Raw genomic sequence first — 26,166 nt, 5'->3', positions numbered from 1 at the left:
CCCCAATGCCAGTGCGTACCAGTCGACGGTGGTTTCAAGGTGCGAGTGTTGCGCTGCGTGGAGAGAGTTCCTAAACAGGAACTTGACATCAGGCACATTCAGACTCGATGACCTCCTGGTTTACAAGAAGAAGAAGTTACGCACAGTAGATGACACGCGTATCTCGGCACGTAGCATTGGCGGCAGTGCTGTTTCACTGTTGGTGATCAGCTTTCTCACAATTGTCGTGTTAGACGCCGGTAAGCTCTTTCATGACTTCAGGCGGATGTACAAACATTTAAGAGAGGCATTTCGTCCCCAAAATGTGATAGACATTCAAACCAATCGCGTGGATGATGCATAATTGTGTATGTAACATTCAAAGATTCTGTATCATCACAAAATGTACACTACGATGAACGAGACAATATATTTTATTGAATATTTTGGGCACCATTCTGACAAGCGCATAACTATGTATATAATATATTTTCTGTTATCAGCGTAGCATGTAAATATTGCACAAGAATCGTATGTATAACAGTTTCAGATGCTATACAGGTTGTACAGGGAACATACCGATCTAGCTGGCCGAGCTGCTTCATATAGGAGAGGTCATAATGTAGGATCATTCGGGTCAATAGGTATTCACGTACAACTCCTCCTCCACCCCGTCTTCTCCTTCCACCCAGGGCACACGGTGATTATACAACCAATAATAGATCGAACCAGAACATATCTTGGGCGAGGAGGACATACATTATTTTCATACTATGGAAGTATGTCGATAAGGGATTTTTGATAGACAGAACACATTCAAAACGTACGTTCGTTTCCGTAAAAACGGAGGTAGCAATATTTTTTCCAAAACACTTTTGGAACCTTAAGCAAGTGCACCAAACAAGTTTATTGTGCGTAAAATAACTTTCCCCCGGCTTCATGGGCTTACTTCTAGAAAAGATTATCTTTGGCAACAAAAATCTGAACTTTTATTTTAGAAATGTAGTTTCTTCCACCCCCATTTGTTGTGTAATGAAGTCATGGTATAGATTTGCCCTGAACTATATAACAGCAAACCGAAACATCAGTCTCATTAACCTAGACAACAGCCTATTTTCCAGCCGATCCGAATTTTGTCGTGTGAAAGTGAAAATAGACATCACAAACAACTATGGTTACACTGAATTCCAATCTCTTGTTTCATATGAAGATGGTATTTACAAATGAATTTTAATTTTAAACTTTAATAACATCGTATTTCTATATTTTATTACCGGGGTGTAGGCAGCATGACCTTAACTAAGACGTCACAGACTGCCCCAGTTTGATGAGGTCGTAAAATTATTCACAAAGCATCTGGCTCACTGGTTACACCTGTTATGTGTTTTTTTGTTATTCAGTGTAGTCCTGTAACGTACAATGTGATTGATATAATATCAAGTCCGTACCAGACCGCCAAACTTTTCTAGCGGCAGAGCCTCGTTTTGAGATTTCTACGATTTCCAGGTTTCTGTTTGTTAGAGCTCGCTGCACGACAGAGCACGCTGCACGACATCTTTGCAAGGTTTATGAGCGTAGTGTTGCAATATACAAGGGCTTAGATGTATCAAATAATACTGATTAATATTTATGTATCCAGTTAAATGAATTGGTCTCAAATTTCTGGACTGGTTATTTTACTAAGTTGCGCAATAAGACGGAACCCAGTCAACAGGAAACGAGACTGGTGTGTAATCAATGTTTTGACTTGAAAAACATGAGGGTGCTTTACGAAACTGAAAGGGTGTAGTTTACCACAGGATATCTTAAAGCAGGCGCATTTGATCATTTAGTGAAGAATCTTAATTATATATTGGACGTCATAAGCTGTTGTGATGCCTTTGTTGGGTTTTGAGCTCCAATCAAAATCACTAGGTGACTGAAAGCATCTGGTTATATGTACTAATGTATAATTGTACAGCGTTGATGTATTCATATTTTAATGTACATTTAAAGCATTTGGAATAAACTGTTTTGTGTGAAAACCTATGACTGTGACGTTTTATACAACGAACACGGAGCCATCAATGGTTAGCGTATACTGCTCACAAATAGTAAGGGATGCTGAAATAATGTAATCATGCAAATCGCTACACGTATATCAAAGGTCGATGACGTATCATGAAGACAAACTATTAATGTTTGTATGCGTGCAGTGTACTTTTATCAAATAAGTGATCGATGCATATAATCAGTTACTACTGCAGGATACGATGACTGACTGAATGTTGTTTAGCGCCACAGCAAGTATGCCGCACTTCTATTTCAGCGGCATGTGAATAATAGGATCTTGACATTCATATATGCAGGGATACTCTACAACAGGGATAGGTCACTCGCTTGCTTTCTTTACACAGTGACTTAGTTCGTTCCCAGCGCAACTTCGGCTGCGTTTAACAGTACTTTAGCCAGTTTATTGTATCAGTCGAAATTTTACAATGAATGAATTAATTAATTAAGAGCAAGAATTACATGTGAATGAATGAAAGAAAGAAAGAAAAAGAACAAAAGAAAGAAATACATATGTGAATGAATGAAAGAATAAATGATACACCACGGCCATCCCTCCCCAAACATGTTAAAGAACGCAAAACTATCGGAAGAACACGTGTTAACATCAGCTGTCCTTTTATTTTTTAAATCTACTTTGAGACATTTTTTTACATTAGTAACTAATTCAGATATCTTATTGCACGTGTGGAATGGCATGGGCATTGACAGAATGTTAACTGACACTGTCACAGACCCCTCAAAAACAGAAAGTTTAGAACTATCACAAAGCGTTGTAAACACCTTTCCAGTTTTGTCACATACTAAGATCAACAAGAAAGAAAGAAGTTTTTGAACTATAACACTCAAGCATCACAAGCATCAATGGCGGATCAGAACAGATCGGCGATATGTCATATTTTTCACACACCTCAAATACACCCTAACAAAAAAAAATTATAAAACTATCACTATTACTTGCAAACACCTTTCACCTGATGGTATATTCCCCTCATAAAAATTAAAGGTGTATGTGAAAGACGTTTTAGAACAATAACTAGAAACACTCAAACAATGCCCTGTAGTATTTCAATGGCAGATCGGCGATATGTCATATTTTTCACACCTCAAATACACCCTAACAAATTTTTTTAGTTATAAAACTATCACTATTACTTGCAAACACCTTTCAACTAAAGGTATATTTCCCTTCTAACACTTAAACGAATATGTGAAAGAAGTATTTAGCGATATAATTTAGTCTTTCTTCGCTGTGTACTGAGACTTGAAGCCAGTGAGCTACAACATGCCGACTTGAAACTTTAATACAAATCTACTGTACTAATACTGACACTAATAACAATTATTTGACTTAAAATGAAGTGACACAATAGGTAACTTATCTTCTACATGTAGGTTTTCAGTTGTCACAACACTCAGCGTATGTAATCAGCTGTTGAAAATAAACCGGGCTCAATCTTAAAAACTACGCCGCCGCCATATTGGCTACACTGGTCACGTGACGAGCCGAGGCATACGCTAAGGGGATTTCCGAGGAGTGACAACTCCCACTTATATAGTCTCCCTGATATATGTGATAAACACTGAAATTTACATATTCATACTATAACAGTTAATCTGCTATCGAATAAAGAGAGCACAAGTAGGCAAGCAAGGACATTCCTGTGGCTAATCTGGATAAATAGATACGTAACAATTGTTAGCAAAATACGCTCAACAAGGAAAGATATGAGATATATATTGCCATTAAAGAAACACAAAAGCACTGAAAAGTGACTGAGTGAGTTTAGTTTTACGCCGCACTCAGCAATATGCCGGTGGTATGTAAATGATCGAGTTTTGACCATACAACCCAGTGATCAACAGCATGAGCATCGTACTACGCAATTTGGATACGATGACATGGCCACCCGACCCCGTCAGTCGCCTCTTACGACAAGCATGGGTTACTGAAGATCGACTCTAACCCGGATCTTCTCGTGTCAGAACTGAATGGAGGAGCTAACAAACTTAATAACGACAAGTTTATATTTCATATATGTTAGTAAATGACTCCAGCAAGGAGATCTATATATGTCTCACTTCCTGATCTTGCGAGTATACTACTTTTGGGGCTACATTACATGATTTTACGAGCGCTTTTGGTTCAGTTGGATTTTACATTTTCGAATAATATTCATTGTTTTAACAATGATAAAGCGCTACCGAATATATATAGTGAACGGTTTGAAGTTTCAGTACCCAAGTGTCCCTTGCCCTGACAGAAATAGGGTTGTAAAAATGACAATGTCCGAAGCCGTCAATGTGTTACTATTTTATCGACTGGTATGTCTTCAAAAAACCGGATGTGAACAGTTTGCAACCGGTGTCGCGAGACACGTTGTGGAGGTATGAGAAAGTTGCTACGAAAACGACTGCCTTTTCATCAGATTGCGTTAGTAACTGTAATCGGTGTAATCGCTGGCGTTTACATATGGAAGCCAGCTTTTGAAAAATATGCTACTGAGCACCCAGAAGTAGCTCGAAAAGCACCAAAAACTGGTGAAGTTACACCTTCACACACCGAAAGTGCACCGGGTTCTTGAAATCACCTTGACAGGTACTGAATTACCGAATTTCAAGTTTAAGCCACCAAAGTGAATAAAACTGTGATCATCTGAAGCAGCTTCTTACTGATCTGTGTCTCCCCCCTCAAAAAGGAAAATTGTTGGTAGCATTCTCCTGGAACAGCTGAACTCTAAGACACTTCACCATGGCTAAGGGGATGTTTGTCTATATGGGTATTGGGATAGCCTTGGTAACTGGATATGCCGTGTTCCTCAGACCATACCACAGGAAACAGCAGTGGCGGGAGTTAGAGGAGGAAGCACGTTTTCTTTATAAGAAGAGGACTGGTGTGATAGAAGACCAGAAAAAGTCATCTACTGATACATAATCTTGACTGTGTGACAGTCAACCTGACAAGAATGTTTAATTTGGTTTCATATGTAACTTTGACTTCAAAGATATTTATGACACATCATCCATAAGTTGGACCTGTGTGTGCATATGTGTTTGATTTGCAAAAATAATTATGTTAACATATTGTGTGAAAAAAACAAAATAAATTTGGCAGGTGCTCTTTACTGTTAATATTCTATATTTCTCTGTGTTTGTTTGGGTGAATGCCACCCTCAGCAGTGTTCAAATTGTAATTATTCAGGCCTGGGCCCCTCTCACGAAGTTATATCGTAGTGTTACCACTGTAGTAAGTCTATGTTGCAGTATAGGAGATACAGTCGTTACTTTGTGAAATGTGGCCCTGGACCAGACAATCCAGTAATGGGTGTTAAATGAACCTTGATTTATGCTATCAGGGTAGTTTAACAACGAAGTCGAACCATCCATTAAACCACCTTGTACAACCAGCATGACTTGATCTTTGTGGGGCTGTACTGCTATGAATCTAGGAAAGTATTCAAGTATGCAAAGTTAGAGATAAGTATATTTCAACCTTTCCCCTGTGAAATTGAGGTATTAGACTCTCATGTTTATGTCACATTATGACTTTATGTAACCCATGCTAGCAATATTAATCAGCTTGTAAATATGACTACTTGAAATCAAGGCTGTTTAATGGGCAGGGCTTACTGCAGCACAAATGCTAATTGACTCAGGGTGCCAACTGTGGCTCTTTCGCTTCTTAGCTTTAGCCTAGACTTCCCCGAACTATTCAGCACCTTTAGATCACTTTTCTGTTCAAGCTATCATTTAGGAACTGTTATGGTTAGGTACTCCTTCATGATTAGACACCCCATACAAGATCCTAAGGTTTATTTAGTGCTTGCCAATCAATAGGGATTGTGAGCTGGGTTAGCTATCCGAAAAACTGTGCCCAGTAAAGAGCAGTACTCCTAACAAGTTAAATTTATATCGATATATTGTAAAAACGTAATGCATGTACACCTACTTGTTCCCATCACAGTCCAAGACTTAGTTGATAAGCTTTCTGAATTGATAATGAGGCCATTCATTGATGACTCTGGTCTCCGCAATCTGATGGATGAGTGAGTATGGTTTTTATGCTGCTTTTAGCAACATTCCTGCAATATCATGGCGGGGGGCACCAGAAATGGGCTTCACACATTGCACCCATGTAGGGAATCGAACCCGGGTCTTCGGTGTTATGAGCGAACGCTTGAACCACTAGGCTACCCCATCGCCCATCTAATGGATGAAGGATGTAGGGAAGCCTTTGGATCAGTGTAACGTTCATTAGTGTCAACCACACTGCTGTGCATTCTAAAATAGAAGTAAAACTGTCCTGTTGTGTGTGCTGGTATGAGCAGTCGCACACCGCATTAGCATGCACTTCTGTATGCAAGTGCAGCAAGTTAAACCCCTTTACCTCAACCAATTTTGATGACTTGAAGTCGTCCTTTGGTCAGCAATGGTAAACTTTCAACCCAGCCAGATGAAAGGAGGTGACTCTGCTTAATAGTTATAGATTGTTGGTATTTTTATATCCTACACGTTAGCTAAGGACCAACATAGGCATCTTTAATCGGAGGTGTTTTCCTGAGCTAATATTGTTGAAGACATCATGACGAAGTTAAAAAGTGTTTCAGCTACAGTATATCACAACATCTCCGCTTAATGAAAAGGGTGGTCAGATGTGATGTATGTCAGTTACAAAATCACTGGTCTTCACCTACAGTTATGGTGTGGTGCCTTAGCCTACCTGGAGCTGAGGGATGCCCCAAGGCATGGGCATCACATGGATGTGGACAAAATTTGTTCAACAAGCCTGCCCAAGGTTTACTCCTCCGAGCCAAAGGCTGTGTCTGAAATTTGCTTACTGTTTATTTTTGCCATTATATATTTCATGTGTATGCCATTTGTGGCCTCTGTATTGACCTGGGTTACAACTTGTATTTTTAAGCCACATTATCAGTAAATTGTTAAATAACACTTTGAATACAGTTGTAGAAATACTACGATTCATGCCAAACCTTACAACATGAACAAGACAAAAAGCAGTGAAATGACCTTGAACCTCTAAAGCCTAAAGGGTAGATATTTCCTTTTAGTTTCTTTTCTTTGTAATAGACTGCAAACATCCATCAACTCATCTGGCATAGTATTTCTAAATCCCCCATAGACACTGTGATACACCACTGTCCTGTCATCAAAAACACAAATCAAACCACACAATAGTGAAATACAACATTATTTATTGATTCAATTGAACCACTGATTCTATACAGCGCCCAATGATGGATAAATGACAAGCGTCTGTCTGTCATACATTCAAACTGCAAGTGGGATTTTCTTCTATAACAGGCACCTGCAAACAAAGAAAGAATAATAAATAGCAGTAGAAAAGCCTGATTCAAGTAAATAACTAATTATTTGTGGTTGCAAATTAACATACAAACATCAATAGCTACACACAGTAGAATCTCATGTCGAACTTCTGGTGACCTGGAACTTTGACACATTTGAGGTTTGAGACAACTAAAAAAATGTGATTTTTGGATTACCAAACATTTGTGAGAGAATAGTCCCAGGTAACATAACACTAATTTCAAGGCCTGGTGCCAAGACTATGAAGTGAAAGGTGAGGCAACACTGGCATATCTGTCGCGCCCCCCTTTGCATTGGCACTATTGTGTAATTCATGTCTAGAATAATAGATGAAAAAATAATCTTAATCTTTTTGTGATAATTTTCGAGTTTTAGGTGTCATTGGCAGTCATAACTAAAATGAGACCACTTCAGCAGCTACTGCAAGTTTTGTTGTTGTGTTTCCAGTAATCAGCTTGCACCATTGATACAGGGTGTGCACACATGTTAATTCAACTTGATTGGATATTAGCACATTGTTAGAACTTATCCTGCCATGGATGTAATTGAACCAAGAGTCTTTGAAAGTTTGTAGGCTGTGTGGAGATTATTATATATTTTGAACAGTTATACTTAATTTGGATATTTGGGACTCATAAATGAATTCGAGACAACTGGGAAATCAGATGGCAGATCCAAGTATAAAAGGAATTCACAGGGACTAGAAAGGGAGTTCGACAACCAGGAATTCGACACAACAAGGTTTGACATGACAATGTTCGATTGTACATGAAATAGTCAGTACCTGTACAGCAGTCACAGTCAAACAACAGTTTCTAATTGTTGATAATCAGCCAAGAGTCTTTAAAGGCATACAGAACATACACGTGTCAAATAACAATGAATATTACTGACAACCTCCTGTAATACATACTTGTGTGTGAATCAAAGAGAAACATTGTGTTCGTAAAACACTAGGGCTGCAATGAATACACTATGTGGCGAATATGATACGTATCATGAATATTGGATAATGAATACGAATAATTATTCACAAATACAATATTGTAGTTAAGTGATTGATGTACAATATTGAACGCCCATGTTGACAGTGTTAATTTGTCACAGCAATAACCAGTGATCTCATGACATTGACACTCAAATTTGGTACACAAGGGTTCAAGTAAAACATGCTCCCTTAAAAAAATCATAATATTCGTTAATATTCAGTTCTGGTGACCACGAATAACGAATTGAATTCATGAAGGGCTACGGTTCGATTCACCGAATATGCGAGTGAATCGTTTCAGCCTTATAAAACACAATATGTTGTTATTCATTATATGAATTCTGAATTCTTTTCTTGGTTGTTGATATTTACCCATAAGCATAAGTAACCCAACTGTTAACATGGTAAAAGACCAAAGAGAGGCAACTGGATTGATATGTTTGAAACCCTGAGCAGTTGAGGGTTTGTTTACACTTCAATCAGTAGCATTCCAGCCATATTCTGGCCTGTAAACAATTTAGCATAGGGGAGGCAAACCAGCTGTTAATAGGAAGACCTAAGTGCCAACTAAGATGACTCTTAAAAAAAACCCACTTTGGTACTGGCAACCTATTCAGACCCAGAAAGGGTTGAAGGATCCTAAACTGTTTAGAAAATCAAGAGTACAGTGCACACAGTATATGTGACAGATAATAATATACATGTAAAAAACTATTGCAAAAATAACTAAATGCAAAGTCTCAACTGTTTACAATGACAAATTGACATCACTCACACATATTCACTAATTTGCATGTTCACTGTGGTGGCTCTTTCGGGTACTTGTCACCGTAGTAAGGGACATACTTGAGAACAGCCTTCCAGTCAGAGATATAGAGTCCTGTAATGGCCGCTGTTGCACCAAAGGCTCCTAAAGTAGGGGTCCTGTAGCCATGAAAACAGGATTATCATCAACATGAATGAAAACCCACAGTTTAATCTGATTATCATGGCCGCAATACTAAACATAACATATAAATATATCTTTGTTATCATGGTCATAGATGGTTGGTTTCACTCTGTTAAGAATGGTACGTCTCTCTTTCATAGTCAAGCATGTCATCCTCATGTGGAAGGAACGCCAATGTTCATGTAGGTTTTGGATGTCAACTGATGTCTACTGAAACAAACTTGCACTATTATGTTGATGACAAACCAAAATTTAACAAACAAACCTTGGCAAATCATACATTCAAACCCATAATATATTCCACATTTATCACTTTCAAAATATCAGTCTACCACATATAGGTCCGTCTCCTATTCTTGCGGTAAACACGTTTTCTGTCGAAATCGCCGATGCGCGACACTTAGTGGTTGTTTACATCACCGACTTGAAACTAGGAAGTGGCCCAAGTCTGTGAGTGATCAAAATCTTGCAGTGTCACGAAAATTGGGGAGTTTATACAAACTTGGACATATCATTACTTTTTCCCGCCTTTTCCGACAGGATTGCTCTTACATACACTCAATAACGTTAATTCCTGGTAATACCGCGAGAATGGGAGAAGCCTCGTTTCGTCAATGGCGGATGGCATTGTTTATCACCAGGCTCACGAGTGGTAATTCACCTGATGGATCTGGCAGATGTAGATGTTAGAGGACTGACTGAGTTTGGTTTTACGCCGCTTTTAGCAATATTCCAGCAACATCACGGTGGGGGACACCAGAAATGGGCTTCACACATTGTGCCCATGTGGGGATTCGAACCCGGGTCTTCAGTGTGACGAGCCAACGCTTTAACCATTAGGCTACCCCACCACCCCAGATGTTAGAGGAGATGGCCCTTCATTTAAAAACAACAAGCATGAATACGATAAGAATTATTTGTGTTATTTTTCAGCCGATATCCGTAAGTACCGTGAGAATAGGAAACGCCTTCCTACATGCTAAATCTTATAATACACTCTTTGAATTATATATTTTTTCTATCTTGCTGGTAAGAGTTCCTTACGTTCCCCCATTCCAAATAATATTTATAAATATACTAAAATTATTAACAAAACTTAACACAACAATTACTAGAGAACTCACAAAATGACAAAATGACTAAATGTCCAAAATTTAAGTTAGGTTTAGGGTTGGCCGTGGGGGAACGGAAGGAACTCTTTCCAACCAGCCAAAGGGTCTCTTTAAGACCACGTGTGTGAGATACAGGGCCGAGATATATACTTATGAAGAATAAAGATTGAGAACCAAACGAAGGACGTCGAATTCAGTTAGCTTCTGTTTCTTGGTAACATCGAATGCAATCTCGAAAGTGAAGGTCGATCGTGACATTCTTCTTCTTGGTCAAATGTGAATGATTTGAATGATAATATACGTAACTTGTGAAGTAAAACAACGTATCATTTATACCAACCAATTTTTGGCCATCTGAAAGTATCTAGGGCCTAAAAACCTCGTGAACATTTCAACGCCCGGCATGACTACGACCGTTGTTACAAGGTCGAACAGAAAGAACCGGAAGGTGTTATTTGAAATTATCTCCCTTGAACGTCAACAAACTCCAACACAGCGTGTGACAAACTCGGAACACACTCGGAAGCGTATGTGCTATCGCTGTGAAGAGCAAGTTAACCAACCTGTTGATAACCACTAAAAATAATTCTCACTTCCCCAACGTTTTCTTGAAACACTATTCAAAGAGTAAAATATTTTTAAAATCACAATTTTAGAAGTACTGAAAGCTAATAAAGCTGAAATAGGCTTTTAATCACGTGGTAGATTGGGAAATATTCGGGTTTTGATGCCTCAAAATTGTCAGAAGTCGTTACTAATCGAGCATAAGGAGGCTCAACCCTCGTAAGCTGGTTCCCGGCTCCCTTTGCGCGCGCCACCTTGCGCGATATGCGAGACGGGACCCAGCTTACTATTTCAGAACGCTGTCAACAAAAAATGAACAATGTATCGAGACAGCTCTAAACAAATGCTGGTATATATGTGGAAGAAAATGATATGTTCTAGGGGAGAAAAGGGAGACTGAAATAGAACGAATTTGTCACAAGGTTTTATCCACTAAATAAACTGCCCGATGAACAAGCTGGATCTCCTGACAAATCGGCTTCTTTTACAGAGATGAAAATACGAACTTTTAGCTTCAAATGTTAATACGGAGGGGTTTGCTTCAGATTCATACTACGGTGTGAATCGAGGTTGCTGAATGACGTATACGTAACTTGAGGCGGAGGGACTATTATGAACTACAGTCTTACATGATCGAGTGTAGGGCCTATGTGTTGTAGGCCTACTGAGTTGACTAAACGTTATTCGGAATGTTTGTTTGTTTTTTTCTAGTGACAAGCCTATGGCATTTCATGCAATAAAGAATTGAATACTAGTAATTAGAATTTACACGAATTCTGAAGCGACTTCCAGGAAATAGTACAAAGAACGCCACATATATCAGCATCTGATGTTTTAAAAGTCCGTTCTTGAGAATTATGTATTGTATCGATCTGTTCTGGGAAACAACAATAGTATTATACGCGTGCTGTGTCGATAACTCGCATGTCATGAATGACTAATATATACCATATAATGCACGGGAGACATTACGTCCTGTCATGACGTCAGCTTATATCTGAATATGCACGGTTAGGTAATCTGAGCATACCCGAACGGATGGAGCATCCCTGTATAGCTGCTTATTCTCATTGTACCAAGAGATACTGTTGGCTGGTTTAAATAATGTAGTTACAATGAGAAAAACATCAAACGTAATAACTGTTTACCTGTGTTTCGAAAATGGCCCACTTGTCATTTCACAACTCTTTCATACAATCCTCTTTGTTTATGTTTGTTATCAAAATATGCCTCAGAAACATTACGTTGAACAATTAATTTGTTTAGTCAGGGAAGCATATTATAATACTTTCTACTAACTGTATCATTAAAACTTACATTTATACTAACATACATTTGTATATGGTTTCAACATTTACGGGTGGAACTTTCTACTGTATCCCAGTTTGTGGAATGAGCTGTACGCCATTCACCGTATGTTCGGAACAACAGTGTTTCATTAGCCTTTGAATTGACCTTTAACAGTAAGAGAGCTTCTTTATGAGAGACTATTCAGACAACATAAGACGGCAGTTCACAGTTACAGGCGCTGAGCTCAGTCTTTCTTCATCCAAACAGACTTTTGAAGAACTTGAATTAAATTACTATAAATATTTTCACCACCTGCTGTGCACCAATGTGTTATGGACAACAAAGAGAAGAACGCTGAAATAACATGTAGGAGATATCTACCACTAGACTAACAACTAGTCTCTGAAATGAACATATTTTACAGAAAAAAGGCTCATAGTGTCCTACAGAACCCCAAAGAATGGACCTCAATGAAAAATATGTCACGTGTGGTGTCTGTTGTCATAAAAAAAGTAAAAACTGTTATTTCCCGTGATATTAACCTACATCCCACAGATGCCGTGAACCGCTCATACATTAACCCGGCAAAGCGATTTGTGTGGTGAATGTAATATAATGGGGAGGTAATATTCATATTTTCAAATTCTTGATAAGAGTCTATTCGCAGTGGGAAATCCCATGTGTCGAAGCTAAAGGGAAGCGTAACATTTCCACATGGACAGTGGAATTTTAAGTAGTAAGTTAGGTACAAGATCAATATGAAGATATTTATCTTGATACGCTGGGCAAATTATTTCTGTTACTGAACACGATTCACATCCCCATTTATGAGATACAGCGACGAGTCCACTCTCCGGACATCCTTGACACGCGGACTACCGCTACGTAGGTTGAGAGTAACACAGCCCGTTAACCTTAACACATCGAGTGGGTTCTTATAGGGCGGTGTAATTTATAGCTAAACAATGCTGTAATTGTGTTTAAATTGTGTTTGCATAACACCGTACATAACACCGTGTTTTAAAATGAATTACTTTTCGTGAATGTGTTATTTATTGTATACAGTGGTGTGGTTGTTATGATGTATAGGTTAATCACCCTTACAAGGTAGTTATTTAAATAAACTGGGCGATGGGCTTTAGCCCGAGCTGAGTTTATTTAAATAACTACCGCAGTGAGGGTGATTAAACGGCTTAAACCACTAGGACATGCTTATTTAATACGCGTGTACTGTGTTAGGCGTGATGCAGATTACCAAAATGAGTAGAATTTTATTGTTTTTTATATAGAAATAATTTCCTAGGGCAGTTATTCAGTTATGCTAATAAAACACTTCCAAGAACAATGGACATACCTTTCCCTAGTGGTTTAAATTCAGATGAGTATGGAGTCAAAAGTAATGTGGATTCCTCCAGAACCAGAAAAGAATGCACTAATCCAGCATTGTATACGACATTCTGGATGGCACTATAAGACTGTATCAAGGGGAAAGCAGACTCGGGCTAAAGCCCTCTCAGAGTTTATTTAAATAACTACCCTGTGAGGGGGATTAACCTATACATACCATCAGTTCGACGCAGTATCAAGACTGCATGGGTATTGCCAAATACATAGGAACATAGAAGATGTGCATATATTTCTTATACCTACAACGCTGTTAGCTCTTAACAGTAACAATAGACGTTCTGAACCTTATGTACACCAAAATATAACGGACAAGCTAATATTGATATTCTCTTGTATCATTACATTGAGAAACTTGCAAGATCGATTTAGTTTTTGTTTTCCGTCCCAAAAGAAGAGACAGACTGTGATGCATTTAATCCGGGCTGGCAATATTGGAAGTGATTCTGAGTGATATGTCTCAATGTACGTGTTACGATCGATTGATTGTTGTTTTACGCCGCACTCGGCAATATTCCTGCTATATGGCGGTGGTCTGTAAATAATCGAATCTGGACCTGACAATCCAGTGATCAACAGCATGAGCATCGATCTACGCAAGTGGAATACGATGACATGTGGCAACCAAGTCAGCGAGCCTGGCCACCTGATCCCGTTAGTCGCCTCCTACGACAAGCATGTGTTGCTGAATATCAATTGTAACCCGGACCTTCACGTTACGATGTGTGTTTACACCCGTTACAGCGGTCTGATGTATCTTCGAATTCATAGCCATTATATAACCTCTGATATTTTTCAAACCACTGCCTGGGAAATATTTGATTCCATGTGGAATCCTGAAAAGAAGCGAAATTTGTTTGCAACCAGCAATCTAAAATTGCGGGTAGCCCAATGGTCTGGACGCCGCAACTGGACCTTAGCCGCCTCACTTTCAATCGTCAATGCGAGGCCTGTGATAGATACTCGTGTAACCTTTTGTTAACCAGATGTGTGTGCATGAGTCAATGTTCTGTCAGAAACTTAGAACATATTTAACGCACACGCGTCTCATACAGTAACGTTTTCGCTCAAAGGATTCATTATCACGAATGAGTGAGTATTCTGCGTTGACAGGAGGCAGATTCGGTATATAAAGGGTTACTGTTAAAATATGAAACTTGAACAGAGGGATCCAGGTTCCGGAATCCGGCATATTATACTGATATACAGGCATTACAATTGCGCAGCTGGATTACTCTACATGTTTTCATTGTGATTTCAGGATATTAGCGAATTGCTCAATTGTAGGTGTTAACGGATTTGAAATATTTCGATAAAAATGCGATCAAAGAGAACGAGCTTCAATTACAGCAACGAGACGCATACACTCATTTCTATTGACGTAAAGTGCAGCGAAATACTCCACTTATGATCTTTAAAGCCAGCAAAGTGAAACATATGACAGGATATAAAACTGGATATTGTCACGCGCTCTAACATGGGGCACATATTCAACATGTCCGGATCAAAAGCGTTTTTAAAGCGAGCAAGCCTCCGGATCTATGTTTATTGTTTTTACAAACATACGACAATCGGAGATGTCCGTTCACAGTCAGTTACACTTGTTTGACGACATCGTTGAACCAATATCATACGTTTCTGAAGTGTGCGGCTTTAAAAGTCAGCTCTGAATGAAAGCATTCACTTAAAATATTGCAAACGTGTACTTAAAGTTAAGCAATCAACTCAAAACTTTACGGCGAACTTTGAAGATATACCCACTAGAAACTATCATAAAAAAAGAATGATTTAACATTGGAGTAAACGTTACTTTCACCAACTAAGTTGGTGAATGTAGAATTCCGACTTATGTATATACGTTCTATCAATGCAGCAGTACTTGTGATATCCCGCCTATTACTTCTGTTAATGATAAACTGCGAGACCTTGCGTTAAATCATGCATGTCTATCACTATCGTTTACTTGTATCCACTGGCTACATCATAAAGTTAGAACAGTTTTGATAGACCGATATTATGAGGAGACGAGAGATGACCTCGTGGAAAGGTTTCTATTTTTCTATGTGTAAGCAGTTCCTGTACATGTAATTGAACCAATGCTATTATCACTCACTGCCTGAGTGTACACATTAGTCTAAGCTTAAGTCAATACAGATTATGTAATCAGCATCCCCCGTACAGAATCTGGTCGATGGTACAATGTGAGTAAAGAAAATAGAGTATATGTACATTTTATATTTCTCTACCTTATAGCGAATACCCCTCAGTCAATAAATACACATCACTTATGTCTATACAATATAGCCTGTCATTATATACCTATAAATGTATGTCACTGCCTCCAAAAAAAGGTTTGAGTAATGTTACTAATATATACAGTTGTAGTTGTAAACCTGGACTTGCTCACACGTGTTATGTATATACCAGTATGGTACGTTCTCAGTATATTTAACATTATAACTGCAGGCGCACTCACACTGTATCTATAGATGTGTACATGTGTATATATGCATTATGTTCTCGCTCGGTATCACATGATGTGATTTATGAGAATATACTTGACTGAACACGTGGATAGCTATGATGAAGAACGTTTGTCAGTTTCACGTTCTTCTGAGAAGATGGAAAGAAGAGAAGGAGGAGAGAAAATAAGAAGGGGTGAAAAAAAGGAAGGTAGAATGGGGAGCAGAAGGTTGAGGGGGTGGGGAGGAGAAGAATAAAAAGAGTCTAAGAAGATTGAGGAGAAGAGGGATAAGGAGTAAAATGTGGAAGAGGAGAATACATTATTTTATAGACTGGATTTACAGTGTACATAATCATGATAATAACATAGGTAAAACTAGACAAAGTCCCGATGGATTAGACTTTCGGGATACAACATATTACATACTATTACTATTATCATGCATGTTGACACACAAATTATTAACCAATATAATACGTAACGATTGAGATACAGCAATGAATAAGTTATATTGCGATAGGTAGGAGAGTAAGAATGATTTCTGGTTTTGAGAATCTAGTGGTCACTGCCTGTTGTTGAGGTGGCTGCGTGTATTGGCAACACGTGTTTGCATGTATTGAGCATGTGTCCATGCGCTCAAATACGACCAGGATTTAAACGAGAGAAAATAAACCTAAAGCCTAATATCCCGGGATGAATAAATAATCAGAAACTGTTTCATTTCTGAAACTAAACAATTATCCAGAGCATATAATTTTCAAGGAGGAGTGGATGTTGATATGAAATTGTGAATCACTCCGCCCTTTCAAATTCAAAGAAAATCAGTTCACTGTAAAACGGAAATATTTAATGCATGCCGCAGACATTTTAAAATGTGTAGACATGTCAGTATTGCCCGCACTACATGAATCAGGCTGTACGTCATGGGGACCATCTCAAAATAACAACGAAACATTTGTTTTATCTGCTCGATGAAGGCAACATGAATTTTAAATGAGCGTATTTTATTCACTTACCTGAACAGACTGGAATATCTATAACATAAAAAATACACCACAGAATCAATGATATCATATGTATCTTGTAGAACTTGACTTTCTTAAGTTCAGTCACCATATCTGTCAGATTGTCTATCAGAATATTTGACAGCTAACTGTAAGTCATCTTTATCAGAAATTTTGATAACAGGATGAAAGCCGATAACTTTAAAGTCAGACGTTTTAAAGGCTGACGTGAATGTCTGCGTTTGTGATAGAGGATTACTGGCTGTATATTATCGTTCACTCACTCATTCACGCACGTCTGTATTTAGGGACATCTTTCAAGTATCAGTGTGTTTTAGGGACATGGACTTGTTCCATCAGCCTACGACGACGTTTACTCCAGCCTACGACGATGTTTACTCGATCATATCTACTCTGACATACTCCAGTCAGAGTGCTCAGTTGGTGAGTGGGGTAGCTGTCTTCGTACTTCGCCTGTAGTTAGGGAACGGTCTCGAATTCCCCCCTCTCCCTGTTATACTTAAGGTAATAACTCCAGCATCTTGTGTATGTCTGGGCCAGATCTAAGAAGAAGAAGAAGTCGTGTGTATAATACATAGATTGTGTGTATAATACATAGATCGTGTGTATAATACATAGATTGTGTGTATAATACATAGATCGTGTGTATAATACATAGATCGTGTGTATAATACATAGATCGTGTGTATAATACATAGATTGAGTGTATAATACATAGATTGTCGTGTATAATACATAGATCGTGTGTATAATACATAGATGTGTATAATACATAGATCGTGTGTATAATACATAGATCGTGTGTATAATACATAGATCGTGTGTATAATACATGTGTATAATGTATAATACATAGATCGTGTGTATAATACATAGATCGTGTGTATAATACATAGATCGTGTATAATACATAGATTGTGTGTATAATACATAGATTGTGTGTACATAGATGTGTATAATACATAGATTAGATCGTGTGTATAATACATAGATCGTGTGTATAATATAATACATAGATCGTGTGTATAATACATAGATCGTGTGTATAATACATAGATCGTGTGTATAATACATAGATCGTGTGTATAATACATAGATCGTGTGTATAGATCGTAATACATAGATCGTGTATAATACATAGATTGTAATGTATAATACATAGATTGTGTGTATAATACATAGATTGTGTGTATAATACATAGATTGTGTGTATAATACATAGATTGTGTGTATAATACATAGATCGTGTGTATAATACATAGATTGTGTGTAGAATACATAGATTGTGTGTATAATACATAGATTGTGTGTATAATACATAGATTGTGTGTATAATACATAGATTGTGTGTATAATACATAGATCGTGTGTATAATACATAGATTGTGTGTATAATACATAGATTGTGTGTATAATACATAGATTGTGTGTATAATACATAGATTGTGTGTATACATAGATCGTGTATAATACATAGATTGTGTGTATGAATGCATAGATCGTGTTGTATATAATACATAGATTGTGTATAATATAGATACATAGATCATTGTGTATAATACATAGATTGTGTGTATAATACATAGATTGTGTGTATAATACATAGATAATACATGATTGTATAATACATAGATTGTGTGTATAATACATAGATTGTGTGTATAATACATAGATCGTGTGTATAATACATAGATCGTGTGTGTATAATACATAGATCGTGTGTATAATACATAGATTGTGTGTATAATACATAGATCGTGTGTATAATACATAGATTGTGTGTATAATACATAGATCGTGTGTATAATACATAGATTGTGTGTATAATACATAGATCGTGTGTATAATACATAGATTGTGTGTATAATACATAGATTGTGTGTATAATACATAGATTGTGTGTATAATACATAGATTGTGTGTATAATACATAGATTGTGTGTATAATACATAGATTGTGTGTATAATACATAGATTGTGTGTATAATACATAGATTGTGTGTATAATACATAGATTGTGTGTATAATACATAGATCGTGTGAAAATACATAGATTGTGTGTACAATACATAGATCGTGTGCATAATACATAGATTGTGTGTACAATACATAGATCGTGTGTATAATACATAGATTGTGTGTATAATACATAGATCGTGTGTATAATACATAGATTGTGTGTATAATACATAGATTTATCGTCACTAAGCATAGATTTATCGTCTGTTAATAATGATTCAGAAATGTACTCTCCTATATATCTGCACGCCTATAGGCGGATGTCACTGTGTTCCAACTGCATAGATCGATGCTCCTGATATCAACCACTGGACGTGATTATTTACACACCTATGTCATACATTCCGACTAGTGCTAGCCGAGTGCAACAGACGCTATGTACAAAAGTCTATTTTTCAGCAACACCACACAAGCTTCTTGTAATTTCGGTGTGAAAACTGCCAATTCCAATCCGGGGGAGATCTATATGGGAACATGGACATTCCCATATTCTTCATGGGGCGCAGCACCCCAGCAAAGTGGTAGCATTAAGTGTGGAAAACAATATTCAGTAAGTGTATTACAGTTTTACAGTTTTACAGTTAGTAAATGTAGTTTTGACCTGAACTACCTTGCCTGGATTTCATCAATTCTAGTTTATCGTTTTGAAAACGATGTACCCTTTGAGATGCCCCCCAACAGCTGATTGTAATGCATGTTATAACATGGCGGGAAACATAGTTAAGAGTGCGGCAACACAACGGAGAGGTTTGTCAACGGATTAACTATATTTGTAAGGTTAACGACAAGCCCGGAAGGACGTGCCTCACAAGCATTTCCATGGAGGTGAAGCATTATTTCCCCAGCTCGACCTCTGAACTCCCTCTCCCATATTAGGATCCTACCCTTCCGACAGTTGACAAACAGATGACGTTCATTGGATGCTCCTACATAAAATATGCTAATGAGAGCCATATATGGACATCATGACCTTAAACTTTACGTAGGGAACGTTTGTTCTATATTTACACAATTTAATGGGAATCAGACTACAATGGAATTATTGAGTACCCACGTAATGGGTGCAACCCGGCATGATTCAATAGGATCAGCGTATAAAAAGGGAAGAGATTGGTCATCTTCATCACTTTCCCACGGTGAGAGATTGGAGCCAGCACAAGGTTTCAGAGAAACCAACTACAACGTCTTTTCCGACCACGACCGCTTCGCAACATGGAGCTCCTGTATACTCTGCATGTCCTAACAGTGAGTATACCACATGGGGCTATATCAGACTTACACTTTGAGTAACACAACTCATGTTTATAAGAAGCCATGGCGGATATGCACATTTTAGCTCTTGGCTAATTTTAACTTATTTATACATGTACAGCTTCTGTTGGTGTCTGTTAATTTTAACTTATATTTGCATGTATACTATTGTTGGTGTTCGTAAATTTACGATTGTCCTTACAATGAAAACATTATTGTACAATTTCAGATTACCGTAGCTGCGGCCTTCGCATTGCCAACTCCAGGTGGGGTCCTTACTGTTACCACAGACTTACTTAACACGACTTTGTAGTTTTGAATCTTTTATTATCTCAATACACAATTACTGCAAGTAATTATGATCAATGTTTAATTTCACTTGCGCACGATAAAAACAATATTATTTCTATGAAACATCATGTAAAAGTAATAAGAACGATAAATAATAATGAATACGTTCCAGCCAATGCCTACTTCTACAGAGATCCGACTGTTCAATGTATACACACTTATAGGGTACATGCTGCTTGGTAGCCGTTTTGATAGTATAAATGTTCTATATAAAGTAGTTCCACAGAAAATAATTCGCTCTCTTTGTCAATAAGTAATTCTTTACCAACAGGGTTCGGATGTAACGGCAAGCCAGCTGATGTCGTATTTCTTGTGGACACCTCGTCAAGTATCTGGCCTGTCCACTTCAACCTCCACGTCCTACCCTTCATCACCGGCGTTGTAGACCTCTTCGATGTTGGCCCAGGCCCTTCCCAGACCCGTGTTGGCATGGCCACCTTCAGCGATGTCCATCACCTCCAGTTTAATCTAGGGGACTTTCTGGACAAGGAGAAACTAACCAATAAAATTCTTGACATTTCCATGGATGGCGGCAACACTAACACTAGTGATGCCCTGATGTTCGCTACAGAGGAGATGTTCAGAGCCGACCACGGGAGTCGAAACAACACAGCTCACATCATTGTCATCCTCACTGATGGCGCTTCTCAGGATTATGAGGCGACTCGGGCAGCTGCCCAAAACGCCCACGAGAAGGGCGTCCAGGTGTTTGCTATTGGGGTAGGGTCTCAGATAGACAATAAGGAACTGGAAGACATTGCTAGCGACCCTGATGAAGACTTCAAGTTCAATGTGACCAATTTCGAGGCGCTAAAGAGAATCGAGGGGAAATTGGCTGTGAAAACATGTGAAGGTAATTTGTATAAATTTTGTGTGTGTTTGTGTGTTCCCAATACGTTGAATTCAAGCGTACAGAAGAGTATATGTACATAACAGCTTGTGGGCTCAATAGAGATATAGTAACATGTGACGGTAATTATTCTACTCCGTCTCCTTGACATCTGAATAATAATAACAGCACGATTTGAAATAAATAGATTGTATAGTTAGTACTAATTACAAGAAAGTATGTATTCATAGAATATCTTGCCGGGCGATTTTGAATATATTAATGACTCTGTGCCATCACCGTATAATATTTCATGCCTGTTTCAGTGTCAACACTTCGTGTTACCAATGCCCCATCCACAACTCCACTTTCGACCTCCCCGACGACATCTTCTACAACAACGTCCATCTCGACAAGAACGACATCAGTAACATCTGTGTCTGAGCCTACGACCACTACAGCATCAACACCAGAGCCCACAACTAGAGCAACACCAGCCTCGGTCGTGGAAGAAGCTACCCCAGAACCTACATCAGGTAATACGATATCACAAGTGACATGATTTAACACATGAAGACTGGCACTGTGCCACTATGCTTATAACCTGCAACTGCAAAGAGACTGTGAATTATCCTCTTTAAAACACAAAAACATTAAATAAGTTCAATTGGTTTCAGAACCCGAAAATACTGGATTCCGTAGTGACGAAGAAATCAGAAACGAAGGTAAGAGTGCTTATGTTTACTTCCCCTGGTTTTATCACGTTATACCCGTTCTCACGTGAAGACTCTAATTTAAACACGTGTCATTTCCAGGATCGTTCCAAACACTGTAAATCATTTGTTTGCGAGGCCCAGAGCCCAACATTAGGCCAACATTGTGGCATAGTTGAGTATTGGCACCTTATAAAGAAAGTTTAGTTCGCTGATTTACCCAAGACGATATCGATGGCACTATATTTGTAAGTAAGGGAAGAGTCTTAGTAAGGGAGAAGCTTTGTGTCCTGCAAGTGAAAATATTTCTTTCTGACATTTGTTTCTTAATTTTTATAGCGTGTGGCGGCAAGCCAGCCGATGTCTACTTTATCCTGGATTCTTCTGGCAGCATCGAGAAGGACGACTTCAGCCACACCATGCTCGACTTTGTCCGCAACGTTACTGGACTCTTTGACATCGGTTCCGGAGATTCTCAAACCCGCGTCGGCATCGTCACGTTCAGCGATGACGTCACCCAGATCTTCCCGCTGAGCGCCTACACATCACGCAACGAGCTTCTCAATGCCATTTCACCCGAGAACATTCCACACAAGGCCCAGGGCACCAATACAGGCGATGCTCTCCGTTTTGTTGTGGAACAGGGCTTCTCTCCCAAAGTTGCCAGACCCGGTGTTGCCCATGTTGCTATTGTTATTACTGACGGTCAGTCGAAGGACACTGAAGCTACTACCGCGGCCGCCGAAGCTGCACACAGAGCAGGAATCTACGTGTTTGCTATCGGCGTGGGAGAGTCGGTTGACAAGCAGGAACTGAGCGACATCGCCAACAATCCTGACATTCAGTTCACCTTCACCGTTAGCGACTTCGCCGCTCTGTCAGAAATAAGAAACCTCTTGGCCATCAGAACCTGTGAAGTTAAACAGCCTGAGGGCTTCTTTAGTGAACAAGCAGGTACGTACACTCGTTTCTCTTAAAGAATACAGTAGATATTGGTATGTTTTGAAATAGTGCTTTAAAAGGGTATTATGAAAAATAATCCATTCGTTAATGAAAGTAGCCTCGGGGATGTTATTCCAACATCTTACCAAATATAAAGGAAATTCAATTATTTCTCCCACTAGCCTGTGGCCTGGACGACGCTGAACTGGTGTTTGTCTACGATTCTTTCTCCATGGGGCTGAAATCAACCCGTGTGATATCATCGGAGGCCAGTAGCATCACCTCCAGCCTCAGACGCAGAGTAAAGAACCTGTCCGTGGGGATGATCTCCGAGGCATGTCCCTCCAACCTCGACATCACTGTCAGGGACTCCGCGTCCTTCGTCAGAGAGACGCAACACATTGAAGACACCATCAAAACCAAGATTGCAAACCTTATCAAAGACGCTCGCCGGAAGTGGTTCTCGAGCAAGGAGTCGCGTCGCCAGATCATGATCCTCTATGTCGACGAGACTAGCCTTGAGAACACGCAAGATCTGCTGAGTCAGACAAGATACGCGAAACACAAGGGGATAGAGGTGTTTGTAGTCGCTCTGGGCGAGGTCAACTCCAAACTCGTTGATTCAATCGCTTCTGAGCCATCGCACGATCACGTGATCTATATCCACAATGCAAGGCATCTCACCAAGTCCAGGAGCGAGATCATCGAGAGTCTGTGTGGAGGTGAGACTTTTACCGGATTAGCCTACCACAAATCTTAGCGAAAATATTCACATATTTGAACCCTGAGAAGTGATTAGTAAACCGCCCACGATTAACTTATCACCAGCATCAGTGTTATCTGTGGTAATGTCTCCATCCATATTACCTGCAGTATTCCATTATCATATTTACATTATGGCCCACATAACCGGCAACATACATTATCATATTTACAAAACTTTCCACATTACCTACATGTTATTGCAATCATATTTATACTTCTGTCTATATTTTGCAGATCACGGGAAAGATAAAGGTTTTGAACTCCCCCTGGTGGACAGCCAGTAAGACGACGTCCCTGCCCAAGAATGATGCGATCAAGCGTGGTTACCATGGAATGGGAGCCTAATAATCGATAAATCTACACGTGTCGAGAGACAAAATATTGACTGATGTTACGATACTGTTGCCAAGATTTGTGCCACATATCTCGTTTGTGTTTATCCCAACTGACAATGTATTTTCTCCCGATTATCGTATTTTTGTCAACATGTATCCTTGAAATAATCCCCGGTTGAAGGAGTCATCCCTTGAGAAGCTGTGATATGATTTGTATGGTGCTATTTTCAATGTGGATCTGTGTAATGGTCCGCAGTTGTATACTGAACACGTTCCATCCACGACAAACGATAACAAGCAAACTAAGCTTCCATCGTTTAATTATTATGAAAGGACAATCTTGTATGCATTTCCATTATTTTGTCATAATGCTATTTATGTATTTATTGTTTACCCATTTATCACTATATTATACATTTTTATGTTTTATAACAAATATTTAAGCATAAAAAATAAACTATTTACAAAGACACCTTTAGTTATTTTATTGAGGATGATCAGTGATTTAACTCATAAAACGATGATGTTACAATCCGACCATTTACTGACTAACGATCTAAGGGAGACAACTTTTCTCACACATAAAACAGATCCCTTGCTGTGACTGCAGATTGGTATTATCAGTGGGATCAATGAATGCTGCTTGTACAACTGAATCGTTTTGCTGCTTTAATGCACTTTCAGTGCCATCACCAGCTCTCTTCATCACCAAGTCTGACTGAAGGCGCAGGTTCCATTACGTACATGGATTCACAGTTGCATGGAACCACAGGGGCGTGTCACTCTTAGAAACAGCGTTAGAAAGACATATAGGTATATAGACCCTACCCTAGTACTATATAAAAGGATCCTTTTATATAGTAGGGTCTATATATCTATATGTCTTTCTAACGCTGTTTCTAAGCGTGACACGCCCCTGTGCATGGAACAATGCTCATGATGTTGATCACTGGATTTTCTGATCCAGACCGCATTATTTACAGACTGCTTCCATATACATGTAGCAGGAATATTGTAGAGTTAAATAACAAACCCACCAACCAACCAAACCTAAATGGACACAAAGTGTGGAGCCCATTCCGGGTGCCAATATTGGTGTAAAATCTCTGATATGTGAATACTGTACATCATACAGTCCTTATACAGTTAAACATTGCCTGGGATGACGGGTGATCTGATTACTACACACACATGAATCGAGCCCTTAGATTAAATGATATTCATCTGTAAATTGTTGTGCACTGCATCTGCTGGCAGAGAAAATGAAGTTAGTACACAGGCATTTTACATGACGAAGATGGAGCCATCCATGTCCCCATCATCCATACCTACTCACAATAGTAAATACAGAAGTCTGATTTCTGCGAAAATACTAGCCACCAATACTAATTAGCCTAATACATTTATAAAATTTCATTGAAAAATAATTAAATGTTTGGCACCAATTTAAATAGATGCCCTGCAAAAGCAAAAGATATGTTTATATAATTCAGATCAGAATATAACAGGACAAAAATTGTGAGCAAGGCTCACCAATACCCCTGACTGACTCCCAACTTTAGTTGAAACACAACTGAAAATGACTATTTTTGACAAAAATAATGAAAAATACAACAAAGAAGCCATTACCCAAATACGAAAACAATCCATTCAAAATGGTAAAGTTATTTAATGAACAAATTTGATGTGGTCCTCTCCTTTATACAAAGATGTTCTCCAAATTTGAAAACATTTTGGCTGATACTTTTTAAGTTCAAATTTTTAAAATGCTGTAATTCTTGCACGCATTAA

General features: G+C 38.6%; 2 protein-coding genes and 1 long non-coding RNA gene across 4 annotated transcripts in view; 2 read left to right on the top strand and 1 right to left on the bottom strand.

Moving 5' to 3' along the window:
* Positions 1 to 1,160, top strand: part of LOC124287720 (cell wall protein DAN4-like) — a 27,817-nt gene extending 26,657 nt beyond the window's left edge. For both annotated transcript variants that reach the window (XM_046724253.1, XM_046724254.1), the window contains exon 4: positions 1 to 1,160. This exon is cut by the window's left edge and continues 988 nt beyond it. In XM_046724253.1, coding sequence (XP_046580209.1) covers positions 1 to 343 — 343 coding nt within the window. In that variant the 3' untranslated portion in view covers positions 344 to 1,160.
* A 6,064-nt stretch (positions 1,161 to 7,224) lies between these two features.
* Positions 7,225 to 10,918, bottom strand: LOC124287722. Its single transcript, XR_006901318.1, has 3 exons — positions 10,764 to 10,918; positions 9,138 to 9,286; positions 7,225 to 7,354 (listed from the first exon to the last, which is right to left on the bottom strand). It is a non-coding gene; the product is annotated as an uncharacterized LOC124287722 (long non-coding RNA).
* A 9,325-nt stretch (positions 10,919 to 20,243) lies between these two features.
* Positions 20,244 to 25,038, top strand: LOC124287721 (cartilage matrix protein-like). The gene is made up of 8 exons (XM_046724255.1): positions 20,244 to 20,434; positions 20,670 to 20,706; positions 21,063 to 21,644; positions 21,947 to 22,156; positions 22,298 to 22,345; positions 22,673 to 23,287; positions 23,458 to 23,997; positions 24,275 to 25,038. Exons 1-8 carry the CDS (start codon positions 20,402 to 20,404, stop codon positions 24,322 to 24,324), a joined length of 2,115 nt encoding a protein of 704 aa, XP_046580211.1. The 5' UTR covers positions 20,244 to 20,401; the 3' UTR covers positions 24,325 to 25,038.
* Positions 25,039 to 26,166: the final 1,128 nt, after the last annotated feature.

Source organism: Haliotis rubra, unplaced genomic scaffold, assembly GCF_003918875.1.
Source record: "Haliotis rubra isolate DU_JTF1 unplaced genomic scaffold, ASM391887v1 Scf405, whole genome shotgun sequence".
Lineage (NCBI taxonomy): Eukaryota > Metazoa > Mollusca > Gastropoda > Lepetellida > Haliotidae > Haliotis > Haliotis rubra.
The sequence above is the reverse complement of the archived record's forward strand: the minus strand, read 5'-3'. Positions and strand labels throughout refer to the sequence as shown.